The sequence below is a fragment of the Pezoporus wallicus genome, unplaced genomic scaffold, assembly GCF_028554395.1.
Source record: "Pezoporus wallicus isolate ANWC-B61680 ecotype Strahan unplaced genomic scaffold, APGP_CSIRO_Pwel_v1 contig_2908, whole genome shotgun sequence".
Classification (NCBI taxonomy): Eukaryota; Metazoa; Chordata; class Aves; order Psittaciformes; family Psittacidae; genus Pezoporus; species Pezoporus wallicus.
The window spans coordinates 4,883,385-4,903,450 of record NW_026642179.1 but is presented as its reverse complement, the minus strand read 5'-3'; the positions used below and the strand labels follow the sequence as shown (position 1 = coordinate 4,903,450).

The 20,066-nt window shown below is 37.7% G+C and overlaps 1 protein-coding gene across 3 annotated transcripts in view; it reads left to right on the top strand.

The window, feature by feature from the left end:
* The window catches only part of ERC1 (ELKS/RAB6-interacting/CAST family member 1), a 290,910-nt gene that overhangs the window by 17,498 nt on the left and 253,346 nt on the right, over positions 1–20,066 (top strand). For all 3 annotated transcript variants that reach the window (XM_057428028.1, XM_057428027.1, XM_057428029.1), the window contains exon 2: positions 694–1,527. In XM_057428028.1, coding sequence (XP_057284011.1) covers positions 859–1,527 — 669 coding nt within the window. In that variant the 5' untranslated portion in view covers positions 694–858. The remainder of the gene's footprint in view (positions 1–693; positions 1,528–20,066) is intronic.

The window sequence follows — 20,066 nt, the reverse complement described above, 5'->3', positions numbered from 1 at the left end:
CTGTGCAGGTGTGATTCTTTTGTTCCTCTTAACCAAATTGGTCACATTTGGTGTGTTATTGCTGTTCTTTCAGAGTTGTATTTACAGCTGCTTAAGCTTTGTGGTCAGTAATGATTTCATGATGTTTCTTGGTTTTCGTTCTGACTTTGAAGGAGGGCTGACAGGAACACCAAAGGGACCTGCTAGTCAAGGTCATGATCAGAATCATTTTGTCTATCTACCTTCCCATTTGCAAGATTGTTTTCCCAGCAGCAGGGTTTAGAAACCATGTCATATAGAACCTAGGAGTGCTGAAAAGATAAAAAAGTACTACTGAATGGGCTTTACATTTTGATTATCTCTTCTGCTTGGAAAGATAATAGGTAAAGAACTAGGGCCAGTTAGAAACAAGAAAATAAGCTAACTTCTGTAGATAAAAAGTTCTGGGTTGAATTTTTTTTCCTCTTTCTCTTTATTGTGATAATATAACAACAGAAAAGCAAGAATAGAAGTTCCTTTTTGTGTTTAAATAAGCAATTTTTATTTAAATTTTAATTTTTTTGTGTGTAGGAATTGAAAAGATGGTGGAGAAGTGTAAAGGTAGTAGAACACACTTTATGCTAATCTGGGACAAAATATTTGGTGATAAACTAGGCATTTACTAAGTTATTTTTTATTGATACAGATTTTAATATGTTATTCTTTTTGATACAGATATGGTTCTGAACATCGTGAGCACGTGACTTCAAAGATGGACGACTGGATCTTTTATAAGTTGTGATTGGCCTTAAGCTGACTTTTAACTGTTGAACAAATTAACAGGATTTCTCTCATTCCTGATTTATGCCTATATAATTGCCTCACACCACCAGCTTAATCATGTATGGAAGTGCTCGGTCAGTTGGTAAGGTTGAGCCAAGCAACCAGAGTCCAGGGCGTTCACCAAGGCTGCCACGGTCACCACGCTTGGGCCATCGTCGAACCAACAGCACAGGAGGCAGTTCTGGGAGTAGTACTGGGGGTGGCAGTGGGAAAACCCTTTCAATGGAAAATATTCAGTCCTTAAATGCTGCCTATGCTACATCTGGCCCTATGTATCTAAGTGACCATGAGAACGTGGGTGCAGACACCCCAAAAAGCACCATGACTTTGGGCCGGTCTGGGGGGCGGCTGCCTTATGGGGTTAGGATGACTGCAATGGGTAGCAGCCCTAACATTGCCAGTAGTGGAGTTGCCAGTGATACTATTGCATTTGGAGACCACCATCTCCCTCCAGTGAGTATGGCATCCACTGTGCCTCACTCACTGCGCCAGGCCAGGGATAACACAATAATGGATCTGCAGACACAACTCAAAGAAGTACTAAGGGAAAATGATCTGCTTCGCAAAGATGTGGAGGTGAAAGAAAGCAAGCTCAGTTCTTCCATGAACAGTATCAAGACCTTCTGGAGTCCTGAGCTAAAGAAGGAGAGAGCTCTGAGGAAAGATGAAGCTTCAAAAATCACCATTTGGAAGGAGCAATATAGAGTTTTGCAAGAAGAAAACCAGGTTTGTCATCTAATGTCACTGTTGTGTTAATGCAGTGGCATGATTGCATAAGTTCAATTAACTTGCATGTCATGTTTAAGCAGCTGAGTTATACTGGTGCTTTTCTCAGGTAGTTCGTATGAATAAGATGCATGTTCAGCTTACAGGCCTCTTTTTAAATGTTTCTTATCAGACTTGCAAGCCACTTCTTGAGCACTCAGTTCTCCTGTGTGGTGTGTTATTTTTCCTAGAATTGATGCTAACCACTCAGTTTACTTTTGGATGTATTTTACCCTGCTCATAATTAATATTTCTATAGTGCTTACCTCTTGCAGCGTTCCTTGGAGCATTGACCCCAAATACAACTGAACTGTTGCTGAATGTTGACAGATTGCCAGTAAAACAAAGTTCACATTACACTGGTCTTTTAGAACTCCAGTTAAAACCTACAGAGCTTCAGTTTTCACAAACAAATATAAATTGTGTTCTTGGCTATACTTAAGTAACACTGTTTAGTACCTGTACATCTGATCTTTTGTCACAGGCTGTGCGATTCTTGTTATGCAACTATCATAAAGCACCCTACCCTTTTTTTTTTTTTTTTTGTAGTGGTCTGGCTACTTAGGGAATAGGCAAAAGATCAGAGGATCTTGGCTGTCTACTTCTTTTGTCCCTCTTAAAAGCATCCCTAAATTAGAGTAATTCTGAGAGGTAGATTAAAATTGAGGTCTCTTTGTACTCAGCTGTATTTATTAAAAGCTTTTTAAAAATGTTTCCCACCTAGAATGTTTTGCTAGTTTAATCTGGAAGTAACTAGTTGTCTCCGAGTTAGTGTCCTCCTGTTTAGTTGTTTCTCAACAAATGTGAGTCAGTCATCTCTCTGGACTCTCCAGTAAGAAACCTCATCACTCAGCTGACATTATGCAGGCTCAGAGTCCAACTCCAAAGTTTCCTGAAATTAAGTCAGCTTTCACTGTGATAAAATTACTTTCTCTCTTGAGGTTTTTAAATATCTAAAAAAGTTTAATTAAATAGTTTCCATAGTTCAAGCATGATCATGTTCTTGAAGCTCTTAAGGTATACTTGCTATTTTAGGCAGCACTTTTTCAAGATTTGCTTTAAAAGGTGGAAGAGGGAAACTGCTGGAGGGCAAAAACAGCAGTGGTAGTACTTGACATGTTATACTCTACTTTCAGGTGACCTCTTAAATAGTAGATTCCTTTTGGTTAGTGATAATCTGCTACACTGAAGCTGTCTGTGATTTTCTTTTCACATCTTAAAGAACTGAGTTGAAGAAAGTTAGTTGCTTTTCTTGAGTTAGTATGAAATAATTTAATAAACTTGTGTCATTTTATAGTTGTATTCTTACTGAATGGTAAGTATCACAATAGAGAATTTATTTGTTAACATGTGTGATATTTTGCACTCATTTGCGTGTATCTTCTTGGAGTGAAGAAAACCTAAAGCTAAATACTTTTATTATGAAAGTAGGATTTTGTCGGAGTAATCTGGTGAAAATTTAGTTATAATGGTATAGTACCAGTATAATGAATACATGAAATATCATTCACTCAAGTTTCGGATACTCTTTGTATTTCAGCTGCAGGTCAATATTTTAATTCTCAAGGCTTTTTTCATTTTTAGGTTCTGTTTTCATGCCAAATGTAATATCTTAGACTATAGTAACATTCTGAAATCAGTTTTGACATTTTAGGATGCTGTGGAAATCTTGCAAGAAAAATGCAATGAATGTATGGTTTAGAATGGATTAAGTGGTTATGGAACACATAGATTGGAGAACAGTGATTCCTCTATCTGATTTCTTTTTTTCCTTGTCTTTCCTTTATCCCCTAATTAAACATGTACAGATATTTCCAGGCTGCTGTTCTCTAAGCAATCACTGTAATTACTATCACACTGGTAGAATTGTATAACTTTGGCCCAAAAAAGAAGGGTGCAATTTAAAAGGAAAAGGGTATTATTGCAATGAGCTGTAAAAACTAAGAATGCTAATTAATAGATTATAGCTAGCTAACAGTATGTCCTAATTAAATTCTGAATCCATTGTGTCTTTTATAGCCTTTTGGAGTTGGTCACTTCAGCCCTTTATAAGGAAGATCAGTTTAATAGGATTTGCTGTAATTAAACAGACTTCTCTGTTTAGAGACTGAACAAGGGATTTCTCTGATCTGTTTGGGGACCAGAAAAATCTCTTCATTATCCTTCCAGCCTCCCCATAAAATGAGTTCCAGTATAATTGCAGGAACTTACGTTTTAGATCTAAAACCAAGTATTTTAGCACATCACTTTTAATAAAGACTTCCCACATGTGCAGAACTTGTGCTTTGTATTAAATTTAGCTAAGGCCAAATGCATTGTTAAAAATTGACTCAACTCATGGAGTCAAGATGCTGGCTGACTCACGCTGTTATCTGGTAGTTATCTCAATCTGTTTGCTGTGGTCTTGGCTCTTTATTCCTCTGCACACTTCATTGTCCGTGATTGTTTGGTTTTGGTTTTGTTTTTTATTGCTGTTCTTGTCACCTCAACTTTGAATAATTAAATTGCCTCTTGGTTTTGGAAGCTGTTAAAAAATTGTTAAAAAATATGTGAAGATGTGACCTCTGATTGATTGCTACCACAGCCTCTTGTGAAAAATGCTCGGGTGTCTGGGTTTTCTTTCCCATTTCTTAAGAATGTGTGTAAATAAATCACAATTATTGACATATTGCTTACTGGTTTCCAAGAAATTTTCTGGATCCAGTGAAGATCAGAGGAGACTAAAGAGCATGCTACCTGTCCTGAAGCAATTACATCTCTCTTTGGTTGTCTTCTTAGGCCAGGGGTAGCAGGGATATTTTGGATATAATACTGACAATATCATGCACATGCCTCCATACAGCTTTCGCTTGGATTGATAGTGCTTTAGACTTGCTGAGTTGTGGTATATTCACCAGCTGTGGTGCAGCACAGCTTCATTCCTCAGCTACTCTGAGCAAATACTACAGCTGTGGGGTGTAGCATATGCTCCTTTATTTTCATTTTCTGTTACTGATCTTGAAGAGCCAGAAAATACTTTCTTTTCATAAATGGGGAATGTTACTGTCATCTTATTTTGAAAAGCTCAAAACTAAACATGGAAAGTATTCCTGTAATTAACATAGGTTCTTGGAAAAATACAATAGATTTCAGTGCTGTGTGGATTAGTTTCCGAGTTATACTTTGCAAGAAGCTAAAAGGACAGTGCAAGTGATTTCTCGAAGGTTAACAAACCCCTGCATAATATCCAAGGAAGAATTGATGGTGCCAATGAATAGGAGCTTGGTTTTGGCATGGTATCCCTCTCCTCAGCATGCTTTAGTAGGAACTATGGTTTTTTTCGAGTTGAAAAGTAATATTTATTATTTTTTTAGTGTGTGTGGTTTAAGGTTTCCTTGGAAACCTCTTCCTTAGAAGCCAGAAGAGGGAAGGAAAGACAGTGGGTATTTTTTGTATTTCGATAGAAATAATTTCCCTAAGAATTGGACATGGACTCCGTGGAGCTTGAGAACAAAGGAACTCCTCCAAGTTGAAATTTGCTTATACCAAGGTGATTGTCCGTTAGAATAAGTAGTGCAGTGCAAATTTGATGTCTGACGCCCTGCATTGAAATTTCCCACATTTGACTGATCTGTGTTTAAGATCCAATTTATGTTTCAGCTGAAATAATGTAGTACTGCTGAAAACATCTTTTTACTTTGATCTGTTTCTGTGGTCTTTTTGTGGCTAGAGGCCTTGGATATCTGAGTGAGAGAGTTTAACCAAGAAAACATTTCTGAAAGGAATTTCACCTTGTTTGGGGTAAGCACCTGAAGAGCATTCTACCTTATTGTGATGGAGAAGTATGATAGGTGTACTCCAGCATTTTGTTACTGTTCTCCAGAGTCAGAAGATCTCTCCTTTGCATAATAGTGTGGAATGAGCATCTTGCTTTTCGAAATATAGGTGTCCATTTGTTAGCCTCTTAAATGCATTCGGTGCTGCTCTTGAGACTGGCTGAGTTTCTAATGCATACATTGTTTCTCTGAAAATCAGATTAATTCTCACTTCTCCATTGATTTAATTAAATTAAAAAAAAATTATTTTCCTTAGTACTGTATCATTCTATTATTAGTACCATTCCTGATCTGGTTAGTTGTTGATAGAAAACTAAACTTTCTCCCATTATGGATGTTTAGTTGTGCAATATGCGTTTCTACCGTCAGTGGTTTAAAGGCATTATCTGTATCCCACAGCATTACACTTAAATAATTCTTTCAGTGGCAGATGTCTGTCGACTTTCTAGAATGCCGGCTTTAAGGTTCATTCTGTCTTCACATGCAGCATGAAATTATAACATAATTCTCTTTCAGAACAACTCATCTCCTCAAGAGTGCCTGATATCTGAGGCATTCCGTGTTCTGTCTGCAATTGTATAAGGAAATAAAATCAGACTTTTTGTGTTTATCTAGGTTCCCCAGTACATTTTTTTCTCCCATGTTTCCTGTTGAAGTAAAATCTAATACCTTGATTTGATTTGAACTGTAGCATAGGCTGAACAGCTGGTCTCTACTTGATCCATTAAACAAACAAGGGGAATTCTACCAACTTGAAAGCAGCTTCTAGTAAAATGGGTGCTGTCAGTGGTACCGTTGAACTTCTGTAGTTTAACTGTGCCTTTTGCCGTTAAGCTGGCGGAAGGATTACTTTAAATTCTGGACAGTTTGAAATACCTGCCTTGTTTGTTTGTTTGTTTTGGGGTGGGATTTTTTTTGTTTTGTTTTGGTTTTATTGTCCACTGTGTGTTCAGACTATTCAGACATTATGCTCCTAACTAGGGTTGCAGTTTATTATTCCACCATTCAGTATGTATATTACTGAGAAGTCTTGTCTGCGTTGCTGTATTTCTCTTGAAGACATTTGTCTCTTTTGACATTATTGTAATTCTGGTGGTTTTAGTTTCTAACTTTGTCCCTTGAGTGTTCCCTAAAGTGTGAACTATTTATCTTGAAACTGTAAGGCTCTGTTTTGGAGCAGGCTTCCTTTTAGTTGCTTAGTGATCTTATTAATAATGTTGATAGCAATAACACAGAGGTACTCCTGAATTATAGTTCATTTTAGCAATGGTCTTGTACTGATACTATAGCTAATCTAATACCAAATGTAGTATTCTTGTGTCTTTTCGTGGTATTAAGTAGAAGGAAGAGAAGCAGAGTCAGAAAGAGCAGAGTCACTTTTTGTAGTGGAAAACAATACAGGTGCAAAGGCATAGTTGGTTTCCTTCTGTGTGAATATTAGTTGTTATATCTAAGTGATTTACTTAGTGCTTGCAGTAGTTGTACGTTGGACTGCAAAGCAGGAGTAGGTTTTCTGGTTCTATTAGTAGCCTTGAGAAGCAGGTTGCAATGATCAATTTTTATAAAGCTCTATTCTAACTTAGAGGTCCTAGTAAATCACCAAAAACCCCCTTGATTTAGTGATCATTCTTTTTATTATTGAGGTACTTGTTGTAAATCAGTCGTGCCCTATTATTATATTGTATTTTGTATAGTCACTTTTGCTTCCAAAGAATATTAGTCTGTTCTCCTTTATTTATCCTGAGGGAACTATGCTATTTTTTTTCCTATTTATAACCTGGACTAAATACCAGAAACTTCTGTACTGATTGGGAAAAATTGGAGCATACCAATATATAGAATGTATTGCAATTGCAGAATCAGTATTCACATTTAAACCATAAGGAAAAGAAAGAATCAATGGAAGGAGTCATTATCAACATCTAGATCAGTATTTGAAGAGATCTCATGATAATTTGAATGTTTGTCAGTTGACCTCCATTAAAAAGTTCTTATGAATTCACCCTTGGAAGATACTGGATTATTAAAAAAAAACCAACAAAAGCCCAACACACCACAACATCCTCCCTCACCTCCCCTCCCCACCCCCCAAAGTATTAAAACAGTCTTTTTGTGTGTGTGCTCATTGAAATGAGCATGATCAGGTGCCAAAATACTGGCATAGAATGCTGTTAAGAGGGCATCTAGTGATCATTGCATTAGAAATCGGAGGAGTTAAACTTATGTATAACAGTTACGGGAATAAATACCATGTGACTGGCTTCTTCAGTTTAATTTTGGTAACTTCGTTTGTAAACTGGAATGCTAAGTCATGTATTATTCTTCGTAAACCTAAGGTTTTGATGGCTGTTGCAAGCTTTTAATTCTTTAAATTTTTCATTCATGTACTACCACTTTTTCCTATTGGTATTTAAATGACTCAAATATATATGGTATTTAAATGACTCAAGTTTTGCTCTTCCCTGAGTAGGGGTTACTGGTTCAGGATCCCTTTGAAACTGGGAAAAATTACTTAGTCTTTGCTGCTCTATGCTGCCTGCGGTTCCTATATGGATTGCTTTTAATATCTAATTATCTTTGTTGCTAATTTGGAAAATAAATACTATGAGCCAGCAATGGTGAGCAGTTGTTTAGAGGCAGTTATATTCTTCCTGAGTTTGACTCCACAACATCAAAAGGAATTTAAAGGCAGTATGTAGTTTCCTAATGATCTTGAGCAGTTCAGTGCAAGCACATAGAGCAACACCAGGGGGTGGTGGCATTTCTACTCTCATACATAACACAACGACAATACACTTTTTGTTGAGGGGAAGGAGAAGGGGGTAGAGATCAGCTGTCCAATATAACATCTTTTGCAGTGCTCTGCAAATACAGCAGAGAGGTGGAGAACAAATTTTACCTTTTTTTAAAGGTGCTTTGTTTACCACCTGTTGCTGTATGATTTCTGCATTGTTACCGGGTTCTGTATTGTGCTGCTGTGCGTTTCTGTTTCTACAGTGGTAGCCTTTCCTGCTTCTTCCCTTCTTTTCCTCTCATTTCACATCCCTGCTCTAGTGTGCTGGGGCGGGAAACTGGGAGACAGCCTAGGTTTGGAAAAACAAATAAATGGTAGTCCAGAACTACCTAACCCTCACCAGTATTTGTATCAAAGCTAAGTATGGTTTTATTTTTTTATGGCCAGTATATACTACATCATCATTGTATCCTTGTGAGCAGCACTATTGAGGAGTAGGCGCTTCGCTAAATACTCTTGCTGTTTAAGTGATTCACAGTTGCAGGCCTTCTACAAGAGGAAGTATGCTTGACATTGAGTTTATGGGTTTTTTTGATCCTTCTTGTCAGATGACCAGGTACCAGCTACCTTGAGTTGTTAAATTTTGAGAACAGATGGTCTTCTAATTATAAGTTGATATGGCTTCCAAAGAATACAGGGTCATGCATTTCCTTCAATACTGCTGTCACTTGTTTCTAAGATTAAATCAAAGCAGCACATGAACTACAGCCATTTTTAGATGAAAACCTGATTTTTCTTCAGGTAGTTTGTACAGGATATGGTTATTTCACAGTAGTTGATTACTCCTGGGTGTGTGTGTGTGTGTGTGTGTGTGTAGGTGAAGCAAATCCTTCCTTTGTAATGTAGTGTGATGAGGCTTGCATACCTTTTTCCCCTGCAGGAGGTACAAAATTGTCTTGAGCTAAGGGTCTGTTTTTGTGGAATCATGTCTCAGATGACAAATACTTATTTTTGACTGAGGGGAGGGAAAAGCTTTCTGAACATGCATTCATATTGTAACATGTCTTTGAGGACCTTTAAGTGCAAGAATGCTCATTTCAGGCTTAACCTATTGGTAGACTTGGGTTAGTTTGGACCAGGAAGTCCTGACACTGGAGACAGTGGTGTGTCCTATAATAGAACTCCTGTTTTGCTGTGAGCAAACAAACCTTTCTTTTTCATTATTTTTCTTATTTTACTATTGGAATGTTGGTTAGACTTCCCACACTATAGGTGAATATCAGTTCTCAGATGAACAGAAACAAAACGGCAAGCAACAAAGTAATCTGAGATCACTGGAGCTTTCCTCATTAGAGAGGCAAGATACCCACACAGCCTATGCCAGCGTCTGATCTCACAACTGTAAGCCTCCATGAGGCTTACTCTTATGAGAGATGGAAACATTTAATATTAAACATTTGATTTGCTAGAGGACTCAGGGCTTTATACCAAAGCTCTAAAACTCTTACTGGAAATGCTATAAATGTGAAAAGCAGCACAACTAAGAAACACCAACCTGCTCAGAATTAAAGCTTTACTGCAGAAGATGCTAATTGTCCAAAGACAATCCATAAAGAAGCAATAGATAGATGAGAAGGACACTGTCTTTAAAGAGTGGTCACACTTTTGCAACTGAGTCTAGATCCTTTCAGTTGAGCTAGATGTTATGATTGAAGGTTTCTGTTGCTTTCTTGCCAGCATGCTACAAAATGAAATTACTTTTTCTGCTTTTCAGGAACTGGAAAGTACATCTCATGCACACAAATGAAAAGTAACTGTGAGGTTTTTCTCTTCTACATGAGGAAAAGATGGTCTCATAGCTGCAGTGTAGACTTAAAAAGAGAAACAGGAGTGTGTTGGATAAGATTTGCTCCTGTGTGTTTTTAGGTTAGGGTTTGTTTCCTGCAAGTCTTAGTGGACATAGTTGTTTATCTGATCAACAAGAAATCCCTCAGTAAGTAACACTTCATTATTTGTCTGGATTTTGCATCAACTAGAAATATACATATAAAGTTCCTGAAAGTGGTTTTGGTTTCTATGGCAAGAGGTTTCAGTAATTCTTTACTGGATGAGAGAAGTACATCTGTAGAGAGGATGACAAAAGCTAAAAGCTTTAGGTTGAGGATTAGTGCTAATAGGTGAACCGATGAATCCCAGAATAATCCTAGAGAAAGGAAATGGGCAGAAAGAGCAAGCATAGTAAAGGCTTTTAATTAGGTTGTTAGGAAACGCTGTGCCCTGCACTGGAGACTTAGGAAGTAACTTCCTTATTTTCCTCAACTGGAAAATGTGGAGAATCAGATTGTTCAGGGGTTAGTTACTCATCTCTGTTTGGTTTAGGAGTACAAATGACAGTGTTGTGTTTACTAGGTAGAGCATAGTTAAACATGACCATTTTAGTGTCTTTCTGATTCCTGCTACTAAGTAATCCTGATGAGGAGGGAAAGAAGGACTTTGGGAGGAGAGGGCAGTGGTTAAAATGTAGATAATTCTTTGATCTGGCCAAGTATGACAGTCTTTGTATGTTTTACATTAGGAGAACAGATATATATTTTTTTGTGAAATCTTCGTTTTTCTGTGTGTCTGTATTAATTTTAACAGATGTACTTGCTTGTGGAGATTTGTCCAGAGGAATTGTACAAAAGGCCCACAACCATAGGTGTTCTTTTTTTTAGGGTAAAGGAATTCCCCAGTCTTCATCAGCCTTTATATCACTTGAGTAAAGTCAAATTATTTTGTCTGTGGCAGCTTTGATTTGGAGGATGATTTTTAAGGCTCTCTCCGTCAGACAGTGTTTCATTGATCAGGTTTGACCATATGATTGTGAGCCTGTTAATGTGTAACTGTTTTAATAGATCTGTGAGCCTAGTTACTCAGAGGAGGGACCTTTCTAAGGAAGCATAGGTATACTTTCCTACAAGAAAGTAAATAGTGCAATATATATGTACAAGGCAGTACATTTTTGTGGATGAAGAAGTCATCCATTTTGTAATCCTCTTTGCAAAGCGTGTTTGGGCCTTCTGATCACTTCACCATGTCTGGGAGGTTCCAAAGAATTGAATTATCTGCAATAATTTATTTTCAGGGGGAACCCCAAAAAACTCCACCTTGCGATAAAATGAGTTCGTCCAAACTTTTCTTAACACTGAATTAATTACGATTTGAACTAGCAGATCATTTTGACAGTAAGAAAAGTTTTGGTCATGATTCATGAGAACCTCTGTGCATATATTTGACCAAACAGTTGAAGGAAGCGTGGGTACTACTGTGTGTCCTCAGGTTACGGTTTGTAACACTTTTTGCGGTTGTGCTAGTGAGATCTTACTAGTAGTTCCACAATCTAAGCCATTTCAGTTGGAAATAGTATACAGTGTAACTACTATTACCATATCTTATGTTTCTGAGCTTTTTAAAGTCTTTAAATAGGTTTACAATTTAACTTTAAAATTTGCACTTAACATATAACAGTTGAACAAATTGGGTCATACTGCTGTTAAGTTCTCTTTTCCCTGTCCTAGAAGCAAGATTCAAAATCTAATGTTTGCTATTTAAAGAAGGTTCCAAGTTATCATTTCTATCCAGGAAAAGCTTTTACTTTTTCTCTTCGCAAAGGCTGGGAATGCATTCAAGACCAGCCTGCTAAAACTGCATACAGTGTTCTCAAAACAGAATCAGTTTAGTGTGTACTTATTCAGAAATCATCCCTCTCGTTCTTTCCATTTGGCTGAATCAGCTCAAATCTGTATGACTTTAAGAGGTCTGAGGTCTGTCTCTTTTTTTGACTGTGTGAGAACTGTCATTCATTCATATTTAGCATCACTTTTTTGCTAATTAACTGTTTAGAGTGGTTCATGTCAGACTTCTTTACTCTGAAAGACAGGGAACTTGTGGAAGAAATCATTAATTCATTAGGTTTATTCTGGTCTGTTGCAGGTAACATTCTGCACACATGTGATTTATACTATCTGAAGGATTGATACTTAATTCAGTTCTTTATTTCACAACTGGGGACTGGGGTGTGTTAGTGATTTGCACCTGGAGCAGAGCTTATAGAAACATAGAATCATAGAATTGTTAGGGTTGGAAAGGACCTGAAGATCATCTACTTCCAACCCCCTGCCACCTGGCCAAGTCTGTGTCCAAGCTGGCCTTTTTTAATTTGGTTTTTTTTTTTTGGTTAGCTTCTGGATTAGTTTCCTCTGATTTCTATCGAGTTCGCACACACCAAAACTGGTTTGTGAAACCAGCCAGCATGTGACAAGTAGGAACTATCTGAGGATCTTCTAAACAGCACTGCTGCTGAAAAATAAAAGGCTGTTGGGTATGTAGTCATGTTTGTACAGCTTCTAGCACTTGAGCCTTTGAAGGAGTCTAAATGATGATGAATTAAACATTTAAACACTCGGAAGCATACATGTTATTTCCATCAATAAATGCATATTGTAAAATGTTTCCAAACCAGTAAATTGGGTTAGAGAGATGATTATTCAAAATTGTGTGGTTAGTGGTTACTGTCGTTTGAGATCCTGGAGAATTGTTGTACTCTGTGTTAACTATGAGAAAGCAAAATCACCACCTACTTCAAAAAATAATTGGATATATTAGGTGCTGTGAACCCTTCAGACATATATTCATAAGAGCTCTGTCACATGCACAGGTTAGGGTTGAAGGATGGTATCTTTCATTTTTGACACCTTTTCTTGAAGGACATTGAGCTTCAGCAGTTCAGCACAATTGATGTGTATTTCTTTGTGATTAAACAACTCTGTCAGTTAGTTTTGTTAATAATCTGTGAGTGGAAGAACTAATTTTAGTAGTGCACCAATAACAGGAAGGGTCAATATGGCCTTTATAAGCCTGTATATAACTGAAAAGGTGTGATAAGGTTTTCCTGCTGAGCACTTTCATTTTCTGAATATCCTATCACCTCAATTAGAACTTCATGAATAGGGGACTTTACTACAAAAATGCAGAAGTAATATTTTCTTCCATGAAAATAGGTAATTTTAACTCAATATTTCTATAGTTACTTCTTTTTAAATTTTAAAATGGAATATATATATATTAATTGCCATTGGATAGAGAAGATTTCTGCCCATAATCTTCCGTTCAGTTAGGCTTATTTTAAGCTATAGAAGTCAGTTTTTTACTTTTTAATTCAGATTTATGTATGTTGCAAACAGAAATGGTGCTTAACTTGCAAGACTGTTTACTGTGTGAAAGATTTCTTGTAAATCCTCACATTTTTGGAATGATGGGAGGCCTGGTAAAAAGCTCACCTTCAATTTATGGAAGCCACTTTCTGGACTGAATTGGGCAACTGACTTGCACACGGTAGAGTAACTACTAAGGTATTTTGTAATTACAAAAGCAGAACATGACTACTTAAATTTGATGTCTTTATTATCTCTATTAATCCTAAAGTAACTGGTTGAGTTTCTGCCATCCCTTGTACAGTATGTCATAAACCTGTATTACAAGCAGTGAGTGACACCGTGTTAGTACTTCATCAAGTTACAAAACTGCTATTACTGCTGTAAACAGATTCAGTTTCAAGTAGAAAATGCCTTCCCTTTTAACCTGTTTTAACACGTTCTGAATTAACATCTCAGTTGTTTTCAGAACTTTTGTCTAACAGTTCAGAACAAGAATCTATCAGGATTTTGTCCTTAAAGGATGCTGTTAAATATTACAACATTAAATCAAGACAACAGGAACTGATGTAAAGCATGAAGTATAAGGCATTGGAGGTGTATTATTATTAGAAGTAAGTGGCAATTATTAACAGTGCCCTCATATACAATACTCAAGTTAGTACTAAAACCAACTTTTTTTCTTCCTAGAGTCTTTTATCTCTCAATTTTTGTTCTTTTAGGCTAGTTTCCTCTTGCTTAAGCACAGTTCTTTTCTTTTTCCCTTTCAGTGTTGGTCTGACTGCTGGGAGATGAGTACATAATTACTCTTATGTCACTTTCGATGTTGGAATCATTTAAATTGTGCAAGTTCAGCTTTGTGCAACAGGTTATGCCTTAAGGCACACAAACATATGTATCCAAGCTACTCATTTACATGGCTAATGTGGAAACAAGAAGGGCTCTGTTTTTCATGGAGTTCTTATACCTTATGTTCAAACACAGTTAATGTTGACTAGATGGTTGCAGATGATTTGTGCTTCTTCTGAGTGGCCACATTAGGTCAACAACAGAAGAGTGTGGACATCATAAACTGTAGGGAAATGTTTATCCAATTTGAAAATAAGCATCTGACAGAAACTCTCTGGAAAAAACATGTATAGCTGTTGCTTTAACTGTATTTTTCCAGTTATCTGCTTTCTGCTCATTCTTGATGCAACTTTAACTTCTGCAATAAAATTCCAGCTATATCGGGCAGTATCAGTAATTACTATCAATATAGGGTTTTTTTCTACCCTGTAGTACCCACCATTCTGTGCACCAAGTGAGGCAGAGTTGGTACTGTAATAATGAACACACGGTGGTTAAAGAAGAATCAATTTAGTATGAATCCACTAGGAAGTCCTGAGCTGTGCATATTTTTAATGTAGCTTTTTTGATGGAATTTGCTTTTAAAATCATGCTGTCATTAATCTTACATAATTTGTCATTGTTGTCCCCCTTTACTGGTACTAGTTTTAGTGAGTTCAGTGAATTCTTTGGGTGAACTGAGTGTCAGGAAGGTGCTCTGGTTAAACAGTGATGTGGCAAAAAGGCTAATTTTCGCATGACTTTGTTCTTTAAACAGTAGTGCTGAGGGAAATGGATTAAAAGCTATAACCTTAGAACAGTGAAGATTATTACTGTAAAACATGTTTTGTACTGGACTCTGGAATGAAATCAACCTTGTTTATGCCGACATTCATGAATTTTGTATTTCCTGCTCAAAATGTCTATTTTCAGTACAGAGTTTGGACAGGAGTAGTAAATGAGGACTGAATTTTCCTTTCAGTTTTATAAACTCACTAAAAACATGCTTCAGTTCCTGAAGATATCCATTTTTGCGTAAGTATTAAGGAAAGGAATGTAGAAGATTTTTCTCAACACCTGCTTGTGGAACTTGAAGAGCTTTTAACGTGAAATGTAGAGTAGTGTTTATCCCCTAGACATTTCTTCATCCTTTCCACCTGGCTTCCTACACTCTCCCACAGTATGCAAATAGAGAGATAACCCATCTGAACAAAATTGTTGCATCTTTCTGTGCTATGCCAGTTTGCTTAGGTACCCAAGAAGATTTATTTCCCAGGTCTCTGTGATCAGAAGCGAGTTTCAAGGAGAAGAGCTACCAGTGCTGAATTGAATGAGTCAGGAATTAGTTCAGTCGTAGAATCATGGAATACCAGGTTGGAAAGGACCTCAGGGGTCATCTGGTCGAGCCTTTCTAGGCAAAGGATGACCTAGACTATATGTCCCAGCGCCCTGTCCAGCCTAATTGTAAGTGTCCAAAGTTGGGGAACCCACCCTTTCCCTGGGGAGATTATTCCAATGGCTGATTGTTCTCACTGTGAAAAATTTTCCTTTTGTGTCTAGTCGGAATCTCACCAGGAGTAACTTGTGAAACATGGGAGTAAACTTGTAACATGGGAGTCTGTGGAAAAAAAAAAAGGATTGTCCACCTTCTTTGTAACCGCCCTTTAAACAGGAACATGGTGATAAGGTCTCTCCTCCTGAGCTTTCTCTAGGCTGAACAAGCCCACAGCCTTTCCCCATATGGCAGGCTTCCTAGTCCTTTGACCATATTTGTGGCTCTTCTCTCGACCCTCTCCAGCCTGTCTACATCTTTTTTTGTATACTGGGGACTAAAACTGAACACAGTGTTCCATGTGTGGCCTGACAAGTGCTGAATGGAGTGGGATGAGGACTTATTTATCTCTACTGGTGATGCCCTTGTTGATGTAACTCCACTTTCTCTTGGCTTGCTTTGTCACAGCAGCACACTGTTCACACCTGTTGAGCTTGTTGTCCACCAGGACCACCCCAGGTATCTTTCACAGAGCTGATCCCCAGCTGGGTAGATCTTAACCTGGGCTGCACTCTTGGATTGTGTTTTCCTAGGTGCAAGACCGTACACTTGTTCTTGTAGAGCTTCATAAGGTTCTTGTTAGCCCACTCTTCCAGCCTATCCAGGTCTTCCTGCAGGGTGGCCTCTTCCTTCCAAAGTGTCTGCTTCCCCACTCAGTTTGGTATCAGTGGCAACCTTGGTCAGGGTGTACTTGATCCCATCTTCCAGATCAGTCATGAAGACATTGAACAACATTGGACCCAATATCAATTCCTGGGGGACCGCACTAGTGACAGGTCCCTGGATTGAAAAGTAGCTGTTGATCACCACCCTCTGGGTGCAGCTGGTGAGCCAGTTCCTACCCACCACACAGACCTCTTGTCTAGGAGGAGGCTGTGGGAAACAGTATTGAAAGTCTTCAGTTTCCAGTATTACTGATGTGTTCTTGCTCCATGTACCAGTGCTGGGAGAGTATCAGCATCCAGGCTTATACTCTCTGCATGTCAGCAACTGTATTGTTCCCTTCTGGCCTGACTGTCAATGGTATCAGTCTTGTCTGTTAGAACTAAAATGGAAGTGTGCAAGGTATGGCAATTACTATTGTACAGTTGCTAGCGCTATGTTCATTGTCTTCATCAAGCATGTGGGCTCTCCAGGGAAGAGTATTAGTTCAGATGCATTAGATCTAAATAGACTTCAAGGCTTGTGTTGGACAGTATTCCCACAAATCCAAGTTTATTTATGAAAGTATAACTGTTATCTTTCCAAATCCTAGGTTCAGGACACAGATCTCCGATTTGTTTTGTCTCCCACCTTTTCAGTAGCTTTGATTCTATTGCAGATTTATTTGTAAATATTGATTAGTTTCTTTACTAGATGCATTTTTCTCAAAGTTTTTTATAATTTCAATGTTAAAACCTATGGACAAACTTTTTTGTCTTTCAAAGCGCTGAACTAATGCTCATGACTCATTTATTTTTAAATACGTCTTTGAGGGAGGAAGATACTATGTTACAGATGGTAATGTTGCATTTAAAATATTAATCAACATGGAGGCATATCTGTATGAGAGTTTGTGGTGAGCCTTAACGTTGTTGCTTGATCTTTTTTTAACTTCAAGAGGAGGGTTCAGTCTGCATGAGAGTTTTGTAGCTGCTCTGCCTTTGGCTCACTGTTCAGTTTCAATTCAGGTCAGACCATCTTCACATTAGCTGTTCTAGTAGGCTTGCAGTCCAAATTTCCTGAGGGTTTTCTCTAGTCTTACAGTTTAATTTTTCAGAGTATAGTTAGCCTTTTTGTTTTGATCTATGCTTTGTGATAGTTCTTCATGCACTGTCTATTTAACCAATTTATAGCATGCACGCCTATGATCAGGTTTTTAAAAGTTAAAGACCTGATTTGTAAAAACTTTTTTAGTGGATATAAGTATTATATGCTAAGAAACAATATCTTTTTGAAAATTAAATTTTAACTAAGCTTTATTTTTTTTGTTTTGTAGCCAGCTGATTTAGGTGAGCTGTTAGGAAATCTTTCTCGGTGCCCCTGAATGCACACGATAGCTTTTCCAATGCCACAGTCAATAGCCTTTAGACCTAATCTTGTCTAACTGATCTAATTTTTTTTCCCACTTATTTTCATTATATTTTATTTCCTTCTTTCTAATTTCACAGCCTTCCCATTCCAGTCTTTGCTCTCTTCATTATGTTTTTCTGTGTCTGGGCAGTGTGGAAGATAGGAACTGTGTTTAACTTGTAGCAAATAGGATAAGTAACACTGAGTTTCACTCACCTTTAAGTTCTAATCAGATTTTTCATTTCATCCCGATACTACTAGAACAAGGACTGTGAAAGCAGCTCTTTTTTCACAACCTCTCCTGTGATGGGCTGACCTTGGTCAGCTGCTAGATGCTCACCAAGCTGCTCTTTTGTTCCCCGCCTCAACAGGAGAGGGGGAGAGAAAGATTAAAAAGCTTGTGGTTGAGATAAAGACAAGGGGATCACTTACCAATTACTGTCATGGGCAAAACAGACTCAACCTGGGGAGCCTGGGGGAGATTTAGGTTAGGTATAAGGAAGAAATTCTTTACTGTGAGGGTGGTGAGGCACTGGAACACATTTCCCAAGGAAGCTGTGTGTGCCCCATCTGTGTTAAAGGACAGGTTGGACAGGGCCTTGAGCAACCTGTTCTAGTGCGAGGTGTCCCTGCCCATAGCAGGGGAGTTGGAACTAGATGATCTTAAGCTCCTTTCCAACACAAACCATTCTGTGATTCTTTGAAGATTGATTTGGGGTTTTGCCAGTTAAAATAGAGTAGGCTAATGAAACACAGATGAAACTGAAAAGGGCACCTTCCTTGACAGGAGAAACACCAGGCTTGTGTTCACTCCTTCCTTCCTGGCTTTTTTAGCTGTCTGATATGTGCTGCTCCTGATCTCTTCTTACAGAGACCGTCCCTGCAGCCCCCAGTACCAAAACCATGCCACATAAATCCAGTACACCTATGCATACCTGAGAGTGAGTGCAGTCATTGACTTTTGAGTATTCAAGTTTATTACGGAATGCTTACGTAATAATAGCTCATTACAGATTTATTTCAGTGATGTTCCATTACTTTCAAGATAATTAAAATGCTGTCATAAAGACTGGCAAAGTCTGTAAAGTAAATATAGAGGAAACAATCTGATTGGCTTTTTTTTATTATCTTTCTCACTAATTTGGGGTCCCCATTGATTCAGTTTCCTTACAATAACCTTGTAAAATGTTTGTTTGGGTAAATACCTTGCAAGTGTTATACCTTTCCTGATTTTATGCTGTGGAAGGTATTTATTTGGTCTCTTGACCTTTATTTATTTATACTGGTATCATCAGCTTCCCAGATCTAGCATTCATCTGGATCTGGAAATGCTGGTGTGGTTCAGGAGCTACTGTCCTAATGTTTTAGTATATTTTTTTCCTTCATGCAGATTTGGTTACTCTTTCTTGCAAGTCAGAATTCCCTTTTTATTCATGGTCTTTAATTTGTTCAAGTGATAGCTCATTTTTATGTTGTTGATACTCATGTACAAGCACATTGTTGCAATCACATGCACCCTGACCTCCCCACCCCTCATATATTGCCCATACCTGTCTGCACCTGCTTAAATAGTTTTATCTCTGAGATCCTCTCAACAGGTCAGCTTAGGGAATTTGTTCAAAGAGCTTCCTTTCTCTTTTACCTTCAGTACCAAGATCATACTGGTTTTTGACACTGAGGACCTTTGCTTATTTCTGCCAATAATATGATTTTTAGTACCAGAGAGTCAAATGGTGGAAATGCTTGGTCTCTTAAGCTTTTTGTGTCAAAGTAGCAGGTTTGATGTGTCCAATGGGAACAATTTCTTCTTTGTTTTCTTTTTTTTTTCCTTCCCAGTTATAATCCCTGTTTGAGAAAGAGGCTTTTGTTCAAGAAATTACACCTTTTTGTAAAGAATTCGATCAAATACAGTGTATTTGTAAGTATTTGAAGTTCTTATGTACTTTCAGACCCTTCAGTTGTCCACCCCCAGAGACCTTTCTCAAGAGATGAGATGGGATTTGAAAGTTTGTTGTTTTTTTTGCTGTTTTCCTTTTTTTTTTAATCTTGTTTTTCTCAGCCATTGCTTGAAAAATTAAAACTTCTTCCTCCACAACTGTTGAAGGGAAGGAGTATGTATGGTGTTATCAAGTATTAGAAAGAAAATCCAGGATGGATTTCTATCCTCAGCTTAAGAGGATTGAATACTTCTCACTTGCATTTCAAGTTCATAATGATAATATTGTCACTGATAATACAGTCCCTCCAATGGAAGAATTGGTTCATCTCTCTCAGTTTACAGATATTTATTCCTGCATAATGGTCAAAGTTACACTTCGATAGTATCT